Raw genomic sequence first — 16,762 nt, forward strand, 5'->3', positions numbered from 1 at the left:
ACTCTCAGACCATGAGAAAGAAAATTCTCTGGTCTGATGAGACAAACATTGAACTCTTTGGTGTGAGTGCCAGGCGTCACGTTTGGAGGAAACCATGCATCATCCCTACAGTGAAGCATGGTGGTGGCAGCATCATGCTGTGGGGATGTTTGTCAGCGGCAGGAACTGGGAGACTAGTCAGGATAAAGGGAAAGATGACTGCAGCAATGTACAGAGACATCCTGGATGAAAACCTGCTCCAGAGCGGTCTTGACCTCAGACTGGGGAGACGGTTCATCTTTCAGCAGGACAACGACCCTAAGCACACAGCCAAGATATCAAAGGAGTGGCTTCAGGACAACTCTGTGAATGTCCTTGAGTGGCCTAGCCAGAGCCCAGACTTGAATCCGATTGAACATCTCTGGAGAGATCTTAAAATGGCTGTGCACCGACGCTTCCCATCCAACCTGATGGAGCTTGAGAGGTGCTGCAAAGAGGAATGGGTGAAACTGGCCAAGGATAGGTGTGCCAAGCTTGTGACATCATATTCAACAAGACTTGAGGCTGTAATTGCTGCCAAAGGTGCATCAACAAAGTATTGAGCAAAGGCTGTGAATACTTATGTACATGTGACTTCTCAGTTTTTTTTATTTTTAATAAATTTGCAAAAACCTCAAGTAAACTTTTTTCACGTTGTCATTATGGGATGTTGTGTGCAGAATTCTGAGGAAAAAAATGAATTTAATCCATTTTGGAATAAGGCTGTAACATAACAAAAGGTGGAAAAAGTGATGCACTGTGAATACTTTCTGGATGCACTGTAACCCTTACCACCTTTCTTTCATCTTCAACCCGGGTCTTAGCATCTTCCAACCCCAGACAAGCTTGTAACTCTTATCCTAGTTCCGGATCTTTGTCCTTTTTGCATTTTCTGATGAGGAGCTTTTTGTAATGGGGCTCTTTAGGTGGTGGTGATGATGGCAGTGTGACCAGGTAAATACAGGAATTTTTCATAAATCCACCAATTAATTTTTTAATTTTTAAACCAACTTATTTTAAACCAGGATTTGGAGAATTTAGGTGACATATAGAGCCTATTATGAAAGTGCAAGTCTCACAGCAGAAATATATACTGTACACATACAGAAATATTGTATATAGTACTATGGTAATCCCTGATTTCTTGTACCATTGCAAGCTTTTGACACTGAATCAGTCTTTTTGATGGTCTGGATCTCATTATGTTGCCTTTTCCAAGCAGATGCTTTAAAGACTTTGCCACAAACACTGTTTAATTTTTCTAGTTTTTTTTTTTTTTTTAACCAGATACAAATCAGTCAATCAGTCATGTATGTACTTGAATACTATGCAGCTGAAATGCTAGTAAATACTTTTTTGAAAAATCCATGTCTAACTTGTTCTAGATCATGGTGTGGAAGATCCTCATATTGATTATGCTATTTGTATACGCATCAAAAACTATTCAGTTGATTATTATTTAGAAAAAAAGGAGAGATTTGAATGTAGCATAAGAGGAGTTAGTGTTCATCTCCGAATCGCCTACTATGTGGACATAAAGACAAAAAGTGACTCCGGATTTATCTAGAAAACCCTGCTTCTCCCGGATGTGAGGTTCTGCTGTGAGATGCTTATAGTATTATTTTGCCTTAAGTTTTAATGTCTTTCCTCGTGTCCTGGAGACATAATGAGGTGTGGGTAAGCAGTGAGCTGTGGCACATGCAAGTATTTTCATTTGCCTCATACATCTACCTGTAGTGTATGTTAAGGGGGAATGTTCATCCATCCATCTATCGTGCTATTCATGCCTGTTTGTCCATATTTCTATCCAGCATTATACAGACTCTTTCATGTCTATCCATCTGTCAATCATTATTTTGCGTCATTCATGCTTGTCTATCCATCTGTCTCTCTTTTTTCTTTTGAGATGACAAGGTGCTCCTGGACCCGACTCTTCATATTCACAAACTCTGAGGGTATTTGAATATTTTTAAAATGCAATTTAGAATAATAGCTATGAACAGAAGCAAATGCAAATCACACATATATAAAAGAAAGAAAGAATTTAAACTTTGAGGATATCTTATTAGAAATCAATTATATGTAAAGAACTTGAGAGTCTTTTAAAAGCAGTTCACTAAGAAGTCAGTGTCCATGGCTATTGAGATTGTTTAAGAGTGTAGGGACTCTGAAGTTGAAACTGTTTTAGAAGTCGCATTAGATTGATTTTTTTCACCATTTTTAATATGCAGTATTACTGCAGTTTTTTTTTTTTAACAATTAGCTGACAGAAAATCTTTCTGCAGTCCTAGCTAAATGGTAATCCCAAACATTTGTTGTTGTAGAGGACAATTTTGACACTGTAAGTAAAACATTGATTTTTATCATCTTTCTATTTAAAACATTGTCATAGTTTTTGCTTCAGAGAGGTACCATAGCATTCTAGTGACGAGAAACTGGTCATTGGTCTTTTAATAAGGCAGCATTTTTGTGAACAGATAAACCTTTATTGGAAGTGAAAACCTCCTTTAGCTCAACAGGATTCAGTTTCTGTGTCATTTTATATTATAGAGAAATTAGTGTCTATAGTTATACATGACATATTGAAATAGGTTTTATGAGAATAGTTGAAGCCTACAGTAACTTTTTCACATAATGTAAGGTAAGGCCTCTTTGAACAATTTCAGAATTGTTTACAGTCTAAACACATGAACATATCATTTAATAAATTACAATAAATTTTATTTCAGGAAAACTTGAGTTCCAGATCAAGTGAGTCTTCTGATGGACAGCAAACAGCTGAGTCAGGTAAGATTTTAATGTCTGGATGTGCAGCAGAAACATCAGAAATGTCTTATGATAATTTTAAACAAATTTATGTCCCAAGGGCATGAAAAGCAGTGAGCAATGGTAGATCAAAAAATAAGGCAAATTACATGGTAACCACAATGGACTGAAGCTGATGCAATACAACATATTCGTGATGGTTTATTTGCAGTTTAAACACTCATAGCTGTGCCGTTAGTCTAGTTGAAGCCAAGGTCAAATGAACATGGACACTCTGCTGTGGGATTGCGCCATTGTTGAACAATGTGCCATACTGAGATTGCTTTTGGCAGTGGGAGTGAAACCTGCTGAAATTAACAGAAAGATGTTGGCTCAGTGCACAAGTCAAAACAGCAGGACTCCACGAAAAGTTTATGAATGGATAGAAAAGTTTAAAGTGGGAAGGACATGTTTAACTGATGAAGTTTGATCTGGTTGACGATCAACATTGCACACACAAGCCCACATCAACATGGCGAATGCCTTCATCAGAGAAGACCAACAGATTAAGTTGTGTTGTTGCTGCACATTGGATATCAGCAATGAGTCTGCACCTGCCATAATATAGTACATGATGACTTGGTGTATGGTAATATTTGTGCAAGATGGGTACCCAGTCAGCATCTGATCTGCACAAGAAATAGTCTGAACAGGTTGCAACCCAATTCCCAAATCTTTATAAAAGAAAAAACAAGCGTTTTGGAGTGAATTGTCAATGGAAATGAGACATGAGTCCATCACCTTGAGCTGGAAAGCAAGAGACAAAGTGTGCAGTGGAAGCATCCGTCTTCTCCAGTAAAGAAGTAGTTCAAACAATAACCCTCTGGCAAAAAAATCTAAATTACATTATTTTGTGTGGTGAAATAAACCACATAGAAATGCTCAAAATAAGTTGGGGAATGTCCCTGTATATTGTCTGATGGACAAAGATGAAAATTAGGGTCAAAATGAGTCAAAAAATGATCAGCATCGACAAAATACAATGATAATCATGGCATTTATATTGACATAAAAAACATGACGGAAGAAAGTGACATCATTGTATAGGAACCAGAAGTGACGTTGCAGATGTTTTGTTGTGTGATACCGTGTCGTGTGAGATCTTGTGAGTCCAGAAGTACGGTAGGTGGATTATTGTTTTTCTTCATTTCTGTAGATGGAGAGAGAGAGACATCAGTACACATAACTATCCCTTTATCTTGTGAAATGTCACTCACCTTGATGGCTGCTTCCTAAGCTCGCGTGTGTGACATTTGAAACATGAATGGTTCTGTTTCTGGCACATTTTTAAGAACACAGACAATCAGAGACTAGTACAACATACTGTGCTTTGCTTAGAGAGAAACTGAAACCTGCAATTCATAGCAAAAGAAGAGGAATGCTGTCAAAAACCATTTTGCTGCTCCATGATGTCCCTATTAGGCTGAAACAATGGTGGAGGCAGTGTAACAGCTGCGGTTTGAACATCTTCACCAACCCCCAATATACTATCACATCTTCAGTTCACTTAAAGTGGCTCTACACGGTCGTGGGTTCACCTCTGATGATGAGAATAAAGAAGCAATGCACATCTGGATTTGGCAGCAGTAGAAAAACTTCTACCAAGAAATGAAGTTAGTTTAATGATACAAGAATCCATCGATCTGCAAGGAGACCATGTGGACAAGTGATAGAACCGTTATGTTCGCCTGTTCATAGTTACAAGTATTCAATTTTTAAGTTGCCTTCCTATTTGACTTTGTTATAATAATATTATACTGTATGTTCAGAAATATATTTGCATTTCGGATATCTTTTTTTTCTCAGTATTGGGCACACTGCTAGAATACCAGACAACCTTTTGAATGTATTAAACACTAGGTGGCAGAATACTGTAGTGGTTAGTGTTGGGCTGTGGGTACACATCACATGCCTGGGGGTTGTTCAAATGAAAAATGAATGTTCTCTCTGAGTCTGCATTGTTTCCTTCCATGTTACAAGGCCACGGGCACAGATGAGGCACCAGTTCATCGAAAGGCACATTCATTTATACTTAATATCATAATCCGCACTGAGTAAATTTAGCTTTGTAAGTGAGACAAATATGTTTGAAAGCAATAAAGGGCACAAGGTTTCTTTAATAGTGTGTATCCATCCATCCATCCATTATCAAACCCGCTGAATCCGAACACAGGGTCACGGGGGTCCGCTGGAGCCAATCCCAGCCAACACAGGGCACAAGGCAGGAACCAATCCCAGGCAGGGTGCCAATCTACCGCAGGACACACACAAACACACGCACACACCAGGACCAATTTAGAATCGCCAATCCACCTAACCTGCATGTCTTTGTCTTTGGACTGTGGGAGGAAACCAGAGCGCCCAGAGGAAACCCACGCAGACACGGGGAGAACATGCAAACTCCATGCAGGGAGGACCTGGGAAGCGAACCCAGGTCCTCAGGTCTCCCAACTGCGAGGCAGCAGCGCTACCCACTGCGCCACCGTGCCGCCCTTAATAGTGTGTATGACAAAGCAAATTGTTTAAAGATTTAAATGTTTATGGCAGGGCGGCTATGTTTTGTTGCAAATGTATTGTGTGTACACATGCATATTAATAAGAATTCATTTATTTTTTATATTACTGCATTGTTAACCTGTGCTTTCACTGATAATTTTTTCAGGTCACCTCTCAGTGGACTTACAGTGTGTGGAAAATCAGGTAGGTATGGTTATTAATTTTTATTGAATTCTGTTGTGAGGAATATTAAGCTTATCATACAATTTTGACAATCTTTGTGTGTAATTTTTTTTACAGGGCTTTTTTTTTTTTTTTAAACAGTTTCAGATATTGATTGTGAATGTTTCCTGTAAATGTTTCATCAGGAAGTAATTGCTAATGAAAGTGAATTGGACTGAAATTTTATTTGAAAAATGTACATCTTCATTTTTACATACGGTATATTTTAATATACTTAGAACACCATAGAAGCTGTTGCCTAATTCATCTTTGAAGATGATCTTTTCTCCATGGCGTTTAGACAGCTTTTGTAAGGCAGTATTCAGTAAAAGTATTCAGCCCACATTCTTTCCTACTAGAGACCTGTACAACTTGTTGAAAACTGAACAGTTCTTGCCACTGCTTTCATCACGTGCATATTGGCATAGAAGTTCTAGAAGTTCTTCAACTTAACAAGCCACAGCTGACCATTCAAGTCAGTTTTAATGTATAAGATTTATGTGTGTTTTCCTATCACATCTGCTCATCTTCAAACTGTGTTTGTTTCATGTGTGATACTATTCCCTCATGCTGAAGTGAATATTTTAGCATGCCTTTTACTCATGATCTATCTGAGCTGTGCCTTCTTATTTTATTTTAAGGACATAGCAGACAAACTACACCATTAGAAGTGTTTAATCATTTACATTTCAAAGTGTTTTGTTGCAAATATGTGCAGTACAAATAATTTCTCTGCTTGTTTTTTATACCTCAAACTATCATCATTTATACACTTCAAAAATTAACTTAAGAAAAACTTGCCATGGTCCATAATCTGTAACTATAGTATAAGCGTTTGATCTCCACTCATATCTCAGATCATAAGGAAGCTTTGAAAGGACCGTGCACATGTTCATACTATCACCAATGTTTTCTAATACTTCCCTACATTTAACATAACATATTAGATAGATTACAGGAAAATTCAAATTCATACAGCAGCAGAAACATAAAAAAACGAGTACTGGTTCACAGGACAAATGATACATCCATTCAGTGAATCAATCAATAATTAATTAATCAGATAAATAAAAATAAACTTTAAGTACACTGGGTGGAAGCTTTGAATTGCCTGGTAGTAGTGGGCAGAAAAGACCCCAAAAGGCACTTCTTAGCACACTGTGGTGGAATGAGACCTCCAAGTTAGTGCCTTTTGAAGGGAATTTTGTATGATGGCATTCAGTTTATACAGCTAATGAGAAAAAGTGCATAATCAACTAATGCTCCTTCATTATGTGATGACCTAATTTGAGGCCGGTTCAATGCCTTATTCATATGCGCTGTAGCTGTTGGCACTCCATCTTTGCAAGTTTCCTTGCTTGTTTGTAACCTGCTGCCAGCAAATTGAGTGCACAGCTTCAAACAAATTTATGTGGCCATCCTTTAATATATTGCTCAAGAAAATGTAATTTATCTTGATCCTTTTGAAACATGCTATCCACAGTGTAATAACTAATAAAAGGTATGTACAGAGTGCATCCGTAAAGTATTCACAGCGCATCACTTTTTCCACATTTTGTTATGTTACAGCCTTATTCCAAAATGGATTAAATTAATTTTTTTCCTCAGAATTCTACACACAACACCCCATAATGACAACGTGAAAAAAGTTTACTTGAGGTTTTTGCAAATTTATTAAAAATAAAAAAACTGAGAAATCACATGTACATAAGTATTCACAGCCTTTGCTCAATACTTTGTCGATGCACCTTTGGCAGCAATTACAGCCTCAAGTCTTTTTGAATATGATGCCACAAGCTTGGCACACCTATCCTTGGCCAGTTTCGCCCATTCCTCTTTGCAGCACCTCTCAAGCTCCATCAGGTTGGATGGGAAACGTTGGTGCACAGCCATTTTAAGATCTCTCCAGAGATGTTCAATCGGATTCAAGTCTGGGCTCTGGCTAGGCCACTCAAGGACATTCACAGAGTTGTCCTGAAGCCACTCCTTTGATATCTTGGCTGTGTGCTTAGGGTCATTGTCCTGCTGAAAGATGAACTGTCGCCCCAGTCTGAGGTCAAGAGCGCTCTGGAGCAGGTTTTCATCCAGGATGTCTCTGTGCATTGCTGCAGTCATCTTTCCCTTTATCCTGACTAGTCTCCCAGTTCCTGCCGCTGAAAAACATCCCCACAGCATGATGCTGCCACCACCATGCTTCACTGTAGGGATGGTATTGGCCTGGTGATGAGCGGTGCCTGGTTTCCTCCAAACATGATGCCTGGCATTCACACCAAAGAGTTCAATCTTTGTCACATCAGACCAGAGAATTTTCTTCCTCATGGTCTGAGTCCTTCAGGTGCCTTTTGGCAAACTCCAGGCGGGCTGCCATGTGCCTTTTACTAAGGAGTGGTTTCCGTCTGGCCACTCTACCATACAGGCGTGTTTGGTTGATTTCTGCAGAGATGGTTGTCCTTCTGGAAGGTTCTCCTCTCTCCACAGAGGACCTCAGGAGCTCTGACAGAGTGACCATCGGGTTCTTGGTCACCTCCCTGACTAAGGCCCTTCTCCCCCTGTCACTCAGTTTAGATGGCCGGCCAGCTCTAGGAAGAGTCCTGGTGGTTTCAAACATCTTCCACTTACGGATGATGGAGGCCACTGTGCTCATTGGGACCTTCAAAGCAGCAGAAATTTTTCTGTAACCTTCCCCAGATTTGTGCCTCGAGACAATCCTGTCTCGGAGGTCTACAGACAATTCCTTTGACTTCATGCTTGGTTTGTGCTCTGACATGAACTGTCAACTGTGGGACCTTATATAGACAGGTGTGTACCTTTCCAAATCATGTCCAATCAACTGAATTTACCACAGGTGGACTCCAATTAAGCTGCAGAAACATCTCAAGGATGATCAGGGGAAACAGGATGCACCTGAGCTCAATTTTGAGCTTCATGGCAAAGGCTGTGAATACTTATGTACACGTGCTTTCTCAATTTTTTTATTTTTAATAAATTTGCAAAAATCTCAAGTAAACTTTTTTCACATTGTCATTATGGGGTGTTGTGTGTAGAATTCTGAGGAAAAAAATGAATTTAATCCATTTTGGAATAAGGCTGTAACATAACAAAATGTGGAAAAAGTGATGCGCTGTGAATACTTTCTGGATGCACTGTATGTCAAAGGGTCACAATAAAATATTGGTACCCCTGAAAGTTGTGCATCAGATTTATTTTGTTGAACTAACATTTTAGGAGTTGCATTTTGAACTTTTGCTTGTTTCAACATGAACTGATCTAAACCCTTGCGTTAGACATGTCCTTGTGTTATTCTTTAAATAATCTTGAGCTCCTGTGGCCTTTGAAAATGTATTCATATTCTGTCTGTTTATATGTCTCTAATACTTTGAATGTGAGCTACAAGTTAACTTGTATCTCATTGAACCGGTCAAGTCGTGACTTCATATTACCGCATACAGGCCCAATTGATGCAGCCAGCTTGCTTAAGATCTTTGCTGCCATCCTTAGTTACCTACTGTAGTGCTGCCATCTAGTTTATAGTCCTAGAATTGTTTTTGGTGGCAACAACTTGTGTAAAATAGTGTTATAAATAGACAGTCCGCAGTTGATAATAATGATGGTGTTTGAGATATTGACAATAATTTGGATGATGTGGAACCTGTAGGATGTGGTGCTGATGCGGATTTTCATCACAAGGCATCTAACTTGTCACAACTGTCAGGACAGCACTACATGGACATTCTGCCACCCACCATCTATAAACAGTCACCAACTACCAAATGTGTTGTGTGAAACAAGTGAGGACAGTGCAGTGAAACTGAACTTTGCAATGTGCAATGCTTCTAGGACTCTCATTTAAATGGAGACTTTTAGTCATGTTGATGGCGAAAATAAAGTAATTAAGAGTGTCTTTACATTAATTGAATTCATTACTTTTCATGGATTCAGAGTCCTATGCTTCAGCGTCCTGGTAATAAACAGTTAAGCTGCCAGTGTGTTAAAGGTGCTGCAATTGACTATAACGTCAAGAAGCATGCTGTCTTTGAGAAATTCGAGGAGTGCTGCTATTTTAACTATACTTCTAATTGTAATTTTGCTAAACTGATTCTCAGACTGTTCATTAGCTGCACGTGAGAATTCTCCTGAGGCATTCAGACTCTGGCACATTGTTCAAAACTAAAAACAGTATACTACTGCCAAAATCATTTAAGGCTTTTAATTTAAGAGCAAACCGTGTGTGTGTGTGTGTTTGTTTTCTCCATCTTCACATCCTGCTACTTCATTCTGACTTCATGGTGAGCCTATCATTACTAACCATGGTGCCGCCAATGATTCTTCTGCTGGTCACACTTGTGACAGAAGTGTAAAGGTAACTCAAACTTCCTTTCTCCTTTAGCCAACAGAAACAAGCAATGCCTTTACATTTGCTCACAGCTTCTCAACAATTCGATGTGGTGTAAATGCTTTCGATTCTGATCAGCCAGTCTACACGCATAAACAAATGAGCAAAGAATGGTATCTTTTTTTTTTTTTTTTTTTTTTAAATAGCTTTTTATGTTGCGAACAGTTATTGACTGGCAAGTCTTCAACTGGCAGACTTCTGACTATCAGTTGTAGCCACGTTTTTCATTGTTTCCAAAAAGTCTCTATCTACTAGAAAGGTTCTACAATGAGTATGATGTATAAACAAGTATTCTAGTTTCTAAGTGTCTGTTTTTCAAAGCTTTGGTGAAATTCAGAGTTAAACAGTATCCAAAATAAATAAGAAAGTAATAATTCACACACAAACCTAAAATAACTTCTTGCTTATGTTTCTGTTTAAGGCTCAGATCATAGTTACATTTCTTTAAATTTCTATATAGCATGACACACTTTCAATGTACATTAATACGTATGTTTATGTTCACGATCTGAAAACTATATGCCTTTATAACTTTCCTTTTGCCATTTTATTCTAGTCTATCTGCAATGTTACATTGGAAATACAGCAGAATATTAAGAATGGCCCATTAAAATACTAAATTACAGGGGATTAAACAGAAACTTCCATTATCTACGTAGCTAAGTAAAATTTACATTCCATTATAATTAAGCATACACCTAATTATGATTTCAACAATAATGACTTACTAGGTCTGTCTCTTACATTTTTGGCCCCTATGGTGAAAGCAGAGACAGTTTCTTTCTCTTCATCTTTTACCACTTCCCTGTTGTGTCAATGTGCTTCATCAACCTTTTCCATACAGCTTGGTCCTGCACCTCATTACCAATCAAGCCCTTTTCCTTTAGATTTTCTTTGACTTTATCCATCCATCTTCGCTTTGGCCTACCTCACTTTCTCTTACCCTGTTCTTCCATTCCCAGCACATTTTTGCCCATGTATTTGTTGTCTGTCCTCCTCAAGTGTTCTACCACTTCAACCTACTTTCCTATACTTTCTTAGATTTTTCTCCCACTTTTGTTGTACCTCTGATTGTCTCATTTCTTATTCTGTACTTTTTTGTAACTCTACACATCCATCTCAGCATTTGTGTTTCTGCCACATCCAACTTCTCCTGCGCTCACTTTACTGTCCATACCTCAACTCCATCCATCAGTGCTGCTCTTCTCTCTTAAAAACCTCACCTTTAACTTTCACCTTACTTCTCTGATCACACAACACTCCTGATACCTTCCTTCTTCTAATTATTTCATCCACACTGCGCTCAATGGGTTATCTCTGCATCTAATTTACCATCTTGAGCTACCACTGACTCTAGATATTTAAATTTATCCACCCTTTTCAATAGTTCTTCCTGCAGGCTAACTTCTGAATCCAGGAGCAGAGAGCATTACTTCCACAAAATATTCAAAGAGCCACAAATTATTCAATTATAGATACAACTTAACTTCAAAACAAACATTTAATAATTTCTCTTTTCAATTATTCGCTGTTTCTTGTAACAGATAAAGTTATCCACTGGTCTTTCCAGTATGGTAGTTTTGGTCTGCACACCTACTCTTCTGACTCCACATTTGGCATGTGTTAACCAGGACCACTGATTTTATGGTACCTCAGAATTGAACCCTCTGCACTCTGGGACCTCCAGATGTGCTCTGATTCTGGTACAGCAGAGATACTGATATGGAGATAAAAAGAATTGGAGCAAAACAGTGGTGACAAAAGACTCATCAGATGAGGTTGAATAGAGTGAAAACTCTTAAGTGTGCTGCACAAAGTGTGGACAGTGGAACAGTATAAAATTTCTAGTTATGCTAATTTATGCTTGTGAGTATATGTGTAGACATATTTTGCATGTATTTGACTGATAATGACATTCAGTATAAACAGCACTGCTCTGGAGTACTAAAATTGCCATTGTTTGCTCACCCCCTATTCTGCTTCCTGGCAGTCATTAGGTGCTGTGACACCTGATGTTTTACAAATTAAACACCTGTTACCAGTCACTGTCGCAGTTTCAAAGTGCAGAGATTAATAAAACAATCTGCAACGAATCTCTGTGTTTTGTGTCATAAAAATGCACGTATTGCATTTTGTGTACAGAGAAACCCTGTGCCATTCACAAAAGAAGATAGGCATTTAGCTCCTGTCTGGAAATATTTTCATGCATTAACTCCACATGGGTCTGCCTGTCATTCAGTATGTAAAAGAAAATTGCTGTATTTTTTTGGGGGGTCGGGACTATGGTAGTTTCATATCGTCAAGGTGGCTGGTAGCGGTAACTTTCTATGTAGTGCATCATCTTGTGAAGAAAACCCAGTAATTTTGCACAATGGTGTGTTTTTGTTGTGTCTTCGGGAGAAAAGTATGCAGCAGGCAAGTGAGGAAATGCATACTTTAAAAGCACTTTGCACTGTTTGTGTTTAGTTCTTTGCAGGGACCATTATTATAATAATAAAAAAGAAACAAATATTTATTTGACAATTTGTTCTGGGGTGCAGTGCACAAGTGAGCAGCCACATGTTGTTTGGATGGGGCTTTCGGACAGGTTGGTGTGCGTTTTCATTTGACGGGCCCTCGAGTGGAGATGTGTGCCTGCGTCCTGTTGTGCTTCATCCCAGTGTTCTTCTAGTGTGCCCGTCTCATTTAGGAATGGCAGTGCTACGGAGTGGATGACTGGTGTGTGGAGGGTATAAGCAACAGGTGGGCAGAGTAAACATGATGCAGGGTGCTGTAAAAAATCAGTTACATTCGTACATGTGTGGTGCGATGGTTTTAGGCTAGGCACATGAGCAGGGAGAAAGGGGAGTATGATTTGGGTCAGATGATAGTTGACCCAGGATAAAAACCTGTCAACTCGCCACCCAAAGTGTCAGGTTAAGATTAGATCAGGAGAGGGTCAGTACATGCAGGGTGAAAGAAGCAGTGGACAATGAATATTTTCTTTCTTTTTTTTTTTTTTTTTTAAGGGCCATCTTTTTTGAGCTCATTTAAAAAGGAAAAGGGATCATGTTATTTTTTTTCCTTCTCTCTGTTATGGGCGTGTGCCTTATGTGGAATAAAAAGTTGTTTTATTTATAGCTTTTAATGAGCATTCCTTTTTTGCAGTATTTGTTTGCTGATTGCATTGTTGATATTGCCCCTTTTGAATATTGTTTTTTTTTTTCTTTTCAATAATTATACCTTTGTACTTGTTACACCTGCTGTGTCATATGTGTCAAAAAACACTACTTGGGGCTCCTTTATACCAGCAGCAATATGCCTGCATAATGCCTCATTGTGATGTGACAACCAAGTAAGAAGTTTTCTTTCTTTTTAATTTTTTGTTTTTTAGTCATTCTGGTGTGTGTTCAGACCATTGTGTATGCACATGTGTGTGTGTGTATATATATATATATATATATATATATATATATATATATATTATATAATGTGTGTATATGTATGTGTATGTGTGTATATGTATGTGTATGTGTGTATATTTTTTATTTATTTTTTAAAATTTTTTATAAAGACCTTCTGTAAAAAGCCAAATTTCCCAGTGGGGACAAATAAAGTTTAAAAGTGCCTGCCTCACTTGTTGTTCAACTGACTCCTGGTCTTCATGACTGCCTGTTACATCCTAAAGTTCAGATCTTAGTCCCTGACCATGTCACATTAAAAAAAAAACACACTGCACTATTCTGCAGTGTTGTGAATGAAAGGCCTAAATAGAATGGATTTTACCAGCGTGGTACAGATTGTATGCAAGACGGGTAAACAGAGGAGTGTGAACAAGACTGTAGTTTGTAGTATACCTTGTTTTCATCCTAAGAGCCTCCCAGGCTAGGATGGTAATTGGTTTCTCACCAGAAAGGGATGCCACAATGGGAGGACAGGGGGTGGCAGCAGCATCCTACTGGTGGGACAACTATAGGGCTATCTGGAGGGAAGGCTGGGGATTGTAGTCCCATGGAACAGCATGGAAGTGCTTCCAGTGTGCACTGCTGTGGCACCAGAAGTACTCCTGGGTATGGCATCAAAGAAGCAGAGTTTCCTATAAGAGTAGTCAAGAGTCAAAGGCTCCATCACCCCCTGCAATCCTGGTCTGGATGAAGCAGGTTGGAAAATGAGATGACATGATTTTAAAATACTAAATATTATTTTAATTAATCTTTTAAGTTCAGAATTATTTGTTAAACATTTGCGTTTTTTGCTTTGTGTAGGTATTAAGAACATCTATTATTGGTCCAGAAGAAAATGAAGATGAGGAGGATGCAAATCTTGAGGTACTGAGCATTTTAACTACTTTCAAAATTTATTTTGACAGGATAACTTGTAGTAAATTGTGAATGGTACCCACTGGTGCTCAAAGCTTCAAGTCATCCCCTCACCCCCCTTTGATATCATATATAAAACATATGCATGCTTCAGTATCCAATGGGGAATCCCTGTTCAACCCCCAAGTCAATCCCAGCCCATCGTGAAAAGGTAATAACAAATTGGGAGGAGGAAGAAGATGTAGACCTGCACAGCTTCTGGACAAATAGTGTAGTGTCTCAGCTGTAAAGTGGTGTGTCTAATAAGCTTATTTGGCTGACTCAGCATTTGTTTTTTGGCACCAGCCAATACAAAGGTCAATGGCTAGCGGAGTTTAGCCTGTGCAGATTTAAACTGCTGAAAGAAAATGAGGGCTGAGCTTACTGGGCTCTCTGCAACCAATGGCACTCATAGCAAAGGGCCCCTTGCAGCTCTTGATGCAAAAACATTAAAGAGTTAAATATGGGAGCAGGAGCAGGCCGTGGGAGTTAGAAGGGTCAACAAGTAACAATCAGGGTTGAAAGGAGCAAAATTGTGCAAGTGGTAATAGTGAGACAGCATGCTTTGGGGCCAAATGAAACACCAGAGCAGCAGTCAGGATGTCGTCCATGGGCATAACAATGGAGAAGTGGGAGTCAGGATGTAAATTGAGGTAGCTTATTTTGTGTCTTACTGTAACATCACTTAAAGAAGAACCACCCCCCCCCCCAGCACCATCACCACCACCCCTTTCAATTAGGAATGTATTTGTACTGTGAGCAGAAGATAATACATCTGAAATAAACTGATTACTGTATAGATAGATAGATAGATACAGTGGTGTGAAAAACTATTTGCCCCCTTCCTGATTTCTTATTCTTTTGCATGTTTGTCACACAAAATGTTTCTGATCATCAAACACATTTAACCATTAGTCAAATATAACACAAGTAAACACAAAATGCAGTTTTTAAATGATGGTTTTTATTATTTAGGGAGAAAAAAAATCCAAACCTACATGGCCCTGTGTGAAAAAGTAATTGCCCCCTTGTTAAAAAATAACCTAACTGTGGTGTATCACACCTGAGTTCAATTTCCGTAGCCACCCCCAGGCCTGATTACTGCCACACCTGTTTCAATCAAGAAATCACTTAAATAGGAGCTGCCTGACACAGAGAAGTAGACCAAAAGCACCTCAATAGCTAGACATCATGCCAAGATCCAAAGAAATTCAGGAACAAATGAGAACAGAAGTAATTGAGATCTATCAGTCTGGTAAAGGTTATAAAGCCATTTCTAAAGCTTTGGGACTCCAGCGAACCACAGTGAGAGCCATTATCCACAAATGGCAAAAACATGGAACAGTGGTGAACCTTCCCAGGAGTGGCCGGCCGACCAAAATTACCCCAAGAGCGCAGCGACGACTCATCCGAGAGGTCACAAAAGACCCCAGGACAACGTCTAAAGAACTGCAGGCCTCACTTGCCTCAATTAAGGTCAGTGTTCACGACTCCACCATAAGAAAGAGACTGGGCAAAAACAGCCTGTATGGCAGATTTCCAAGACGCAAACCACTGTTAAGCAAAAAGAACATTAGGGCTCGTCTCAATTTTGCTAAGAAACATCTCAATGATTGCCAAGACTTTTGGGAAAATACCTTGTGGACTGATGAGACAAAACTTGAACTTTTTGGAAGGCAAATGTCCCGTTACATCTGGCGTAAAAGGAACACAGCATTTCAGAAAAAGAACATCATACCAACAGTAAAATATGGTGGTGGTAGTGTGATGGTCTGGGGTTGTTTTGCTGCTTCAGGACCTGGAAGGCTTGCTGTGATAGATGGAACCATGAATTCTACTGTCTACCAAAAAATCCTGAAGGAGAATGTCCGGCCATCTGTTCGTCAACTGAAGCTGAAGCGATCTTGGGTGCTGCAACAGGACAATGACCCAAAACACACCAGCAAATCCACCTCTGAATGGCTGAAGAAAAACAAAATGAAGACTTTGGAGTGGCCTAGTCAAAGTCCTGACCTGAATCCAATTGAGATGCTATGGCATGACCTTAAAAAGGCGGTTCATGCTAGAAAACCCTCAAATAAAGCTGAATTACAACAATTTTGCAAAGATGAGTGGGCCAAAATTCCTCCAGAGCACTGTAATAGACTCATTGCAAGTTATCGCAAATGCTTGATTGCAGTTATTGCTGCTAAGGGTGGCCCAACCAGTTATTAGGTTCAGGGGGCAATTACTTTTTCACACAGGGCCATGTAGGTTTGGATTTTTTTTTCTCCCTAAATAATAAAAACCACCATTTACAAACTGCATTTTGTGTTTACTTGTGTTATATTTGACTAATGGTTAAATGTGTTTGATGATCAGAAACATTTTGTGTGACAAACATGCAAAAGAATAAGAAATCAGGAAGGGGGCAAATAGTTTTTCACACCACTGTAGATAGATACTTTATTAATCCCCAAGGGGAAATTCGCAATATAATATATATAATACA

General features: G+C 39.0%; 1 protein-coding gene across 7 annotated transcripts in view; it reads left to right on the forward strand.

The window, feature by feature from the left end:
• arhgef11 (Rho guanine nucleotide exchange factor (GEF) 11) overlaps positions 1–16,762 on the forward strand; it is a 212,617-nt gene that overhangs the window by 61,439 nt on the left and 134,416 nt on the right. For all 7 annotated transcript variants that reach the window (XR_007933657.1, XM_051919914.1, XM_051919917.1 and 4 more), the window contains 3 exons: positions 2,748–2,805; positions 5,486–5,523; positions 14,179–14,241. Coding sequence is in view for 6 of the 7 variants with exons in the window: in XM_051919914.1 (XP_051775874.1) it covers positions 2,748–2,805; positions 5,486–5,523; positions 14,179–14,241 (159 nt within the window). In the remaining variant the exon portion in view is untranslated. The remainder of the gene's footprint in view (positions 1–2,747; positions 2,806–5,485; positions 5,524–14,178; positions 14,242–16,762) is intronic.

The sequence above is a fragment of the Erpetoichthys calabaricus genome, chromosome 16 (genome assembly GCF_900747795.2).
Source record: "Erpetoichthys calabaricus chromosome 16, fErpCal1.3, whole genome shotgun sequence".
NCBI classification, from domain to species: domain Eukaryota; kingdom Metazoa; phylum Chordata; class Cladistia; order Polypteriformes; family Polypteridae; genus Erpetoichthys; species Erpetoichthys calabaricus.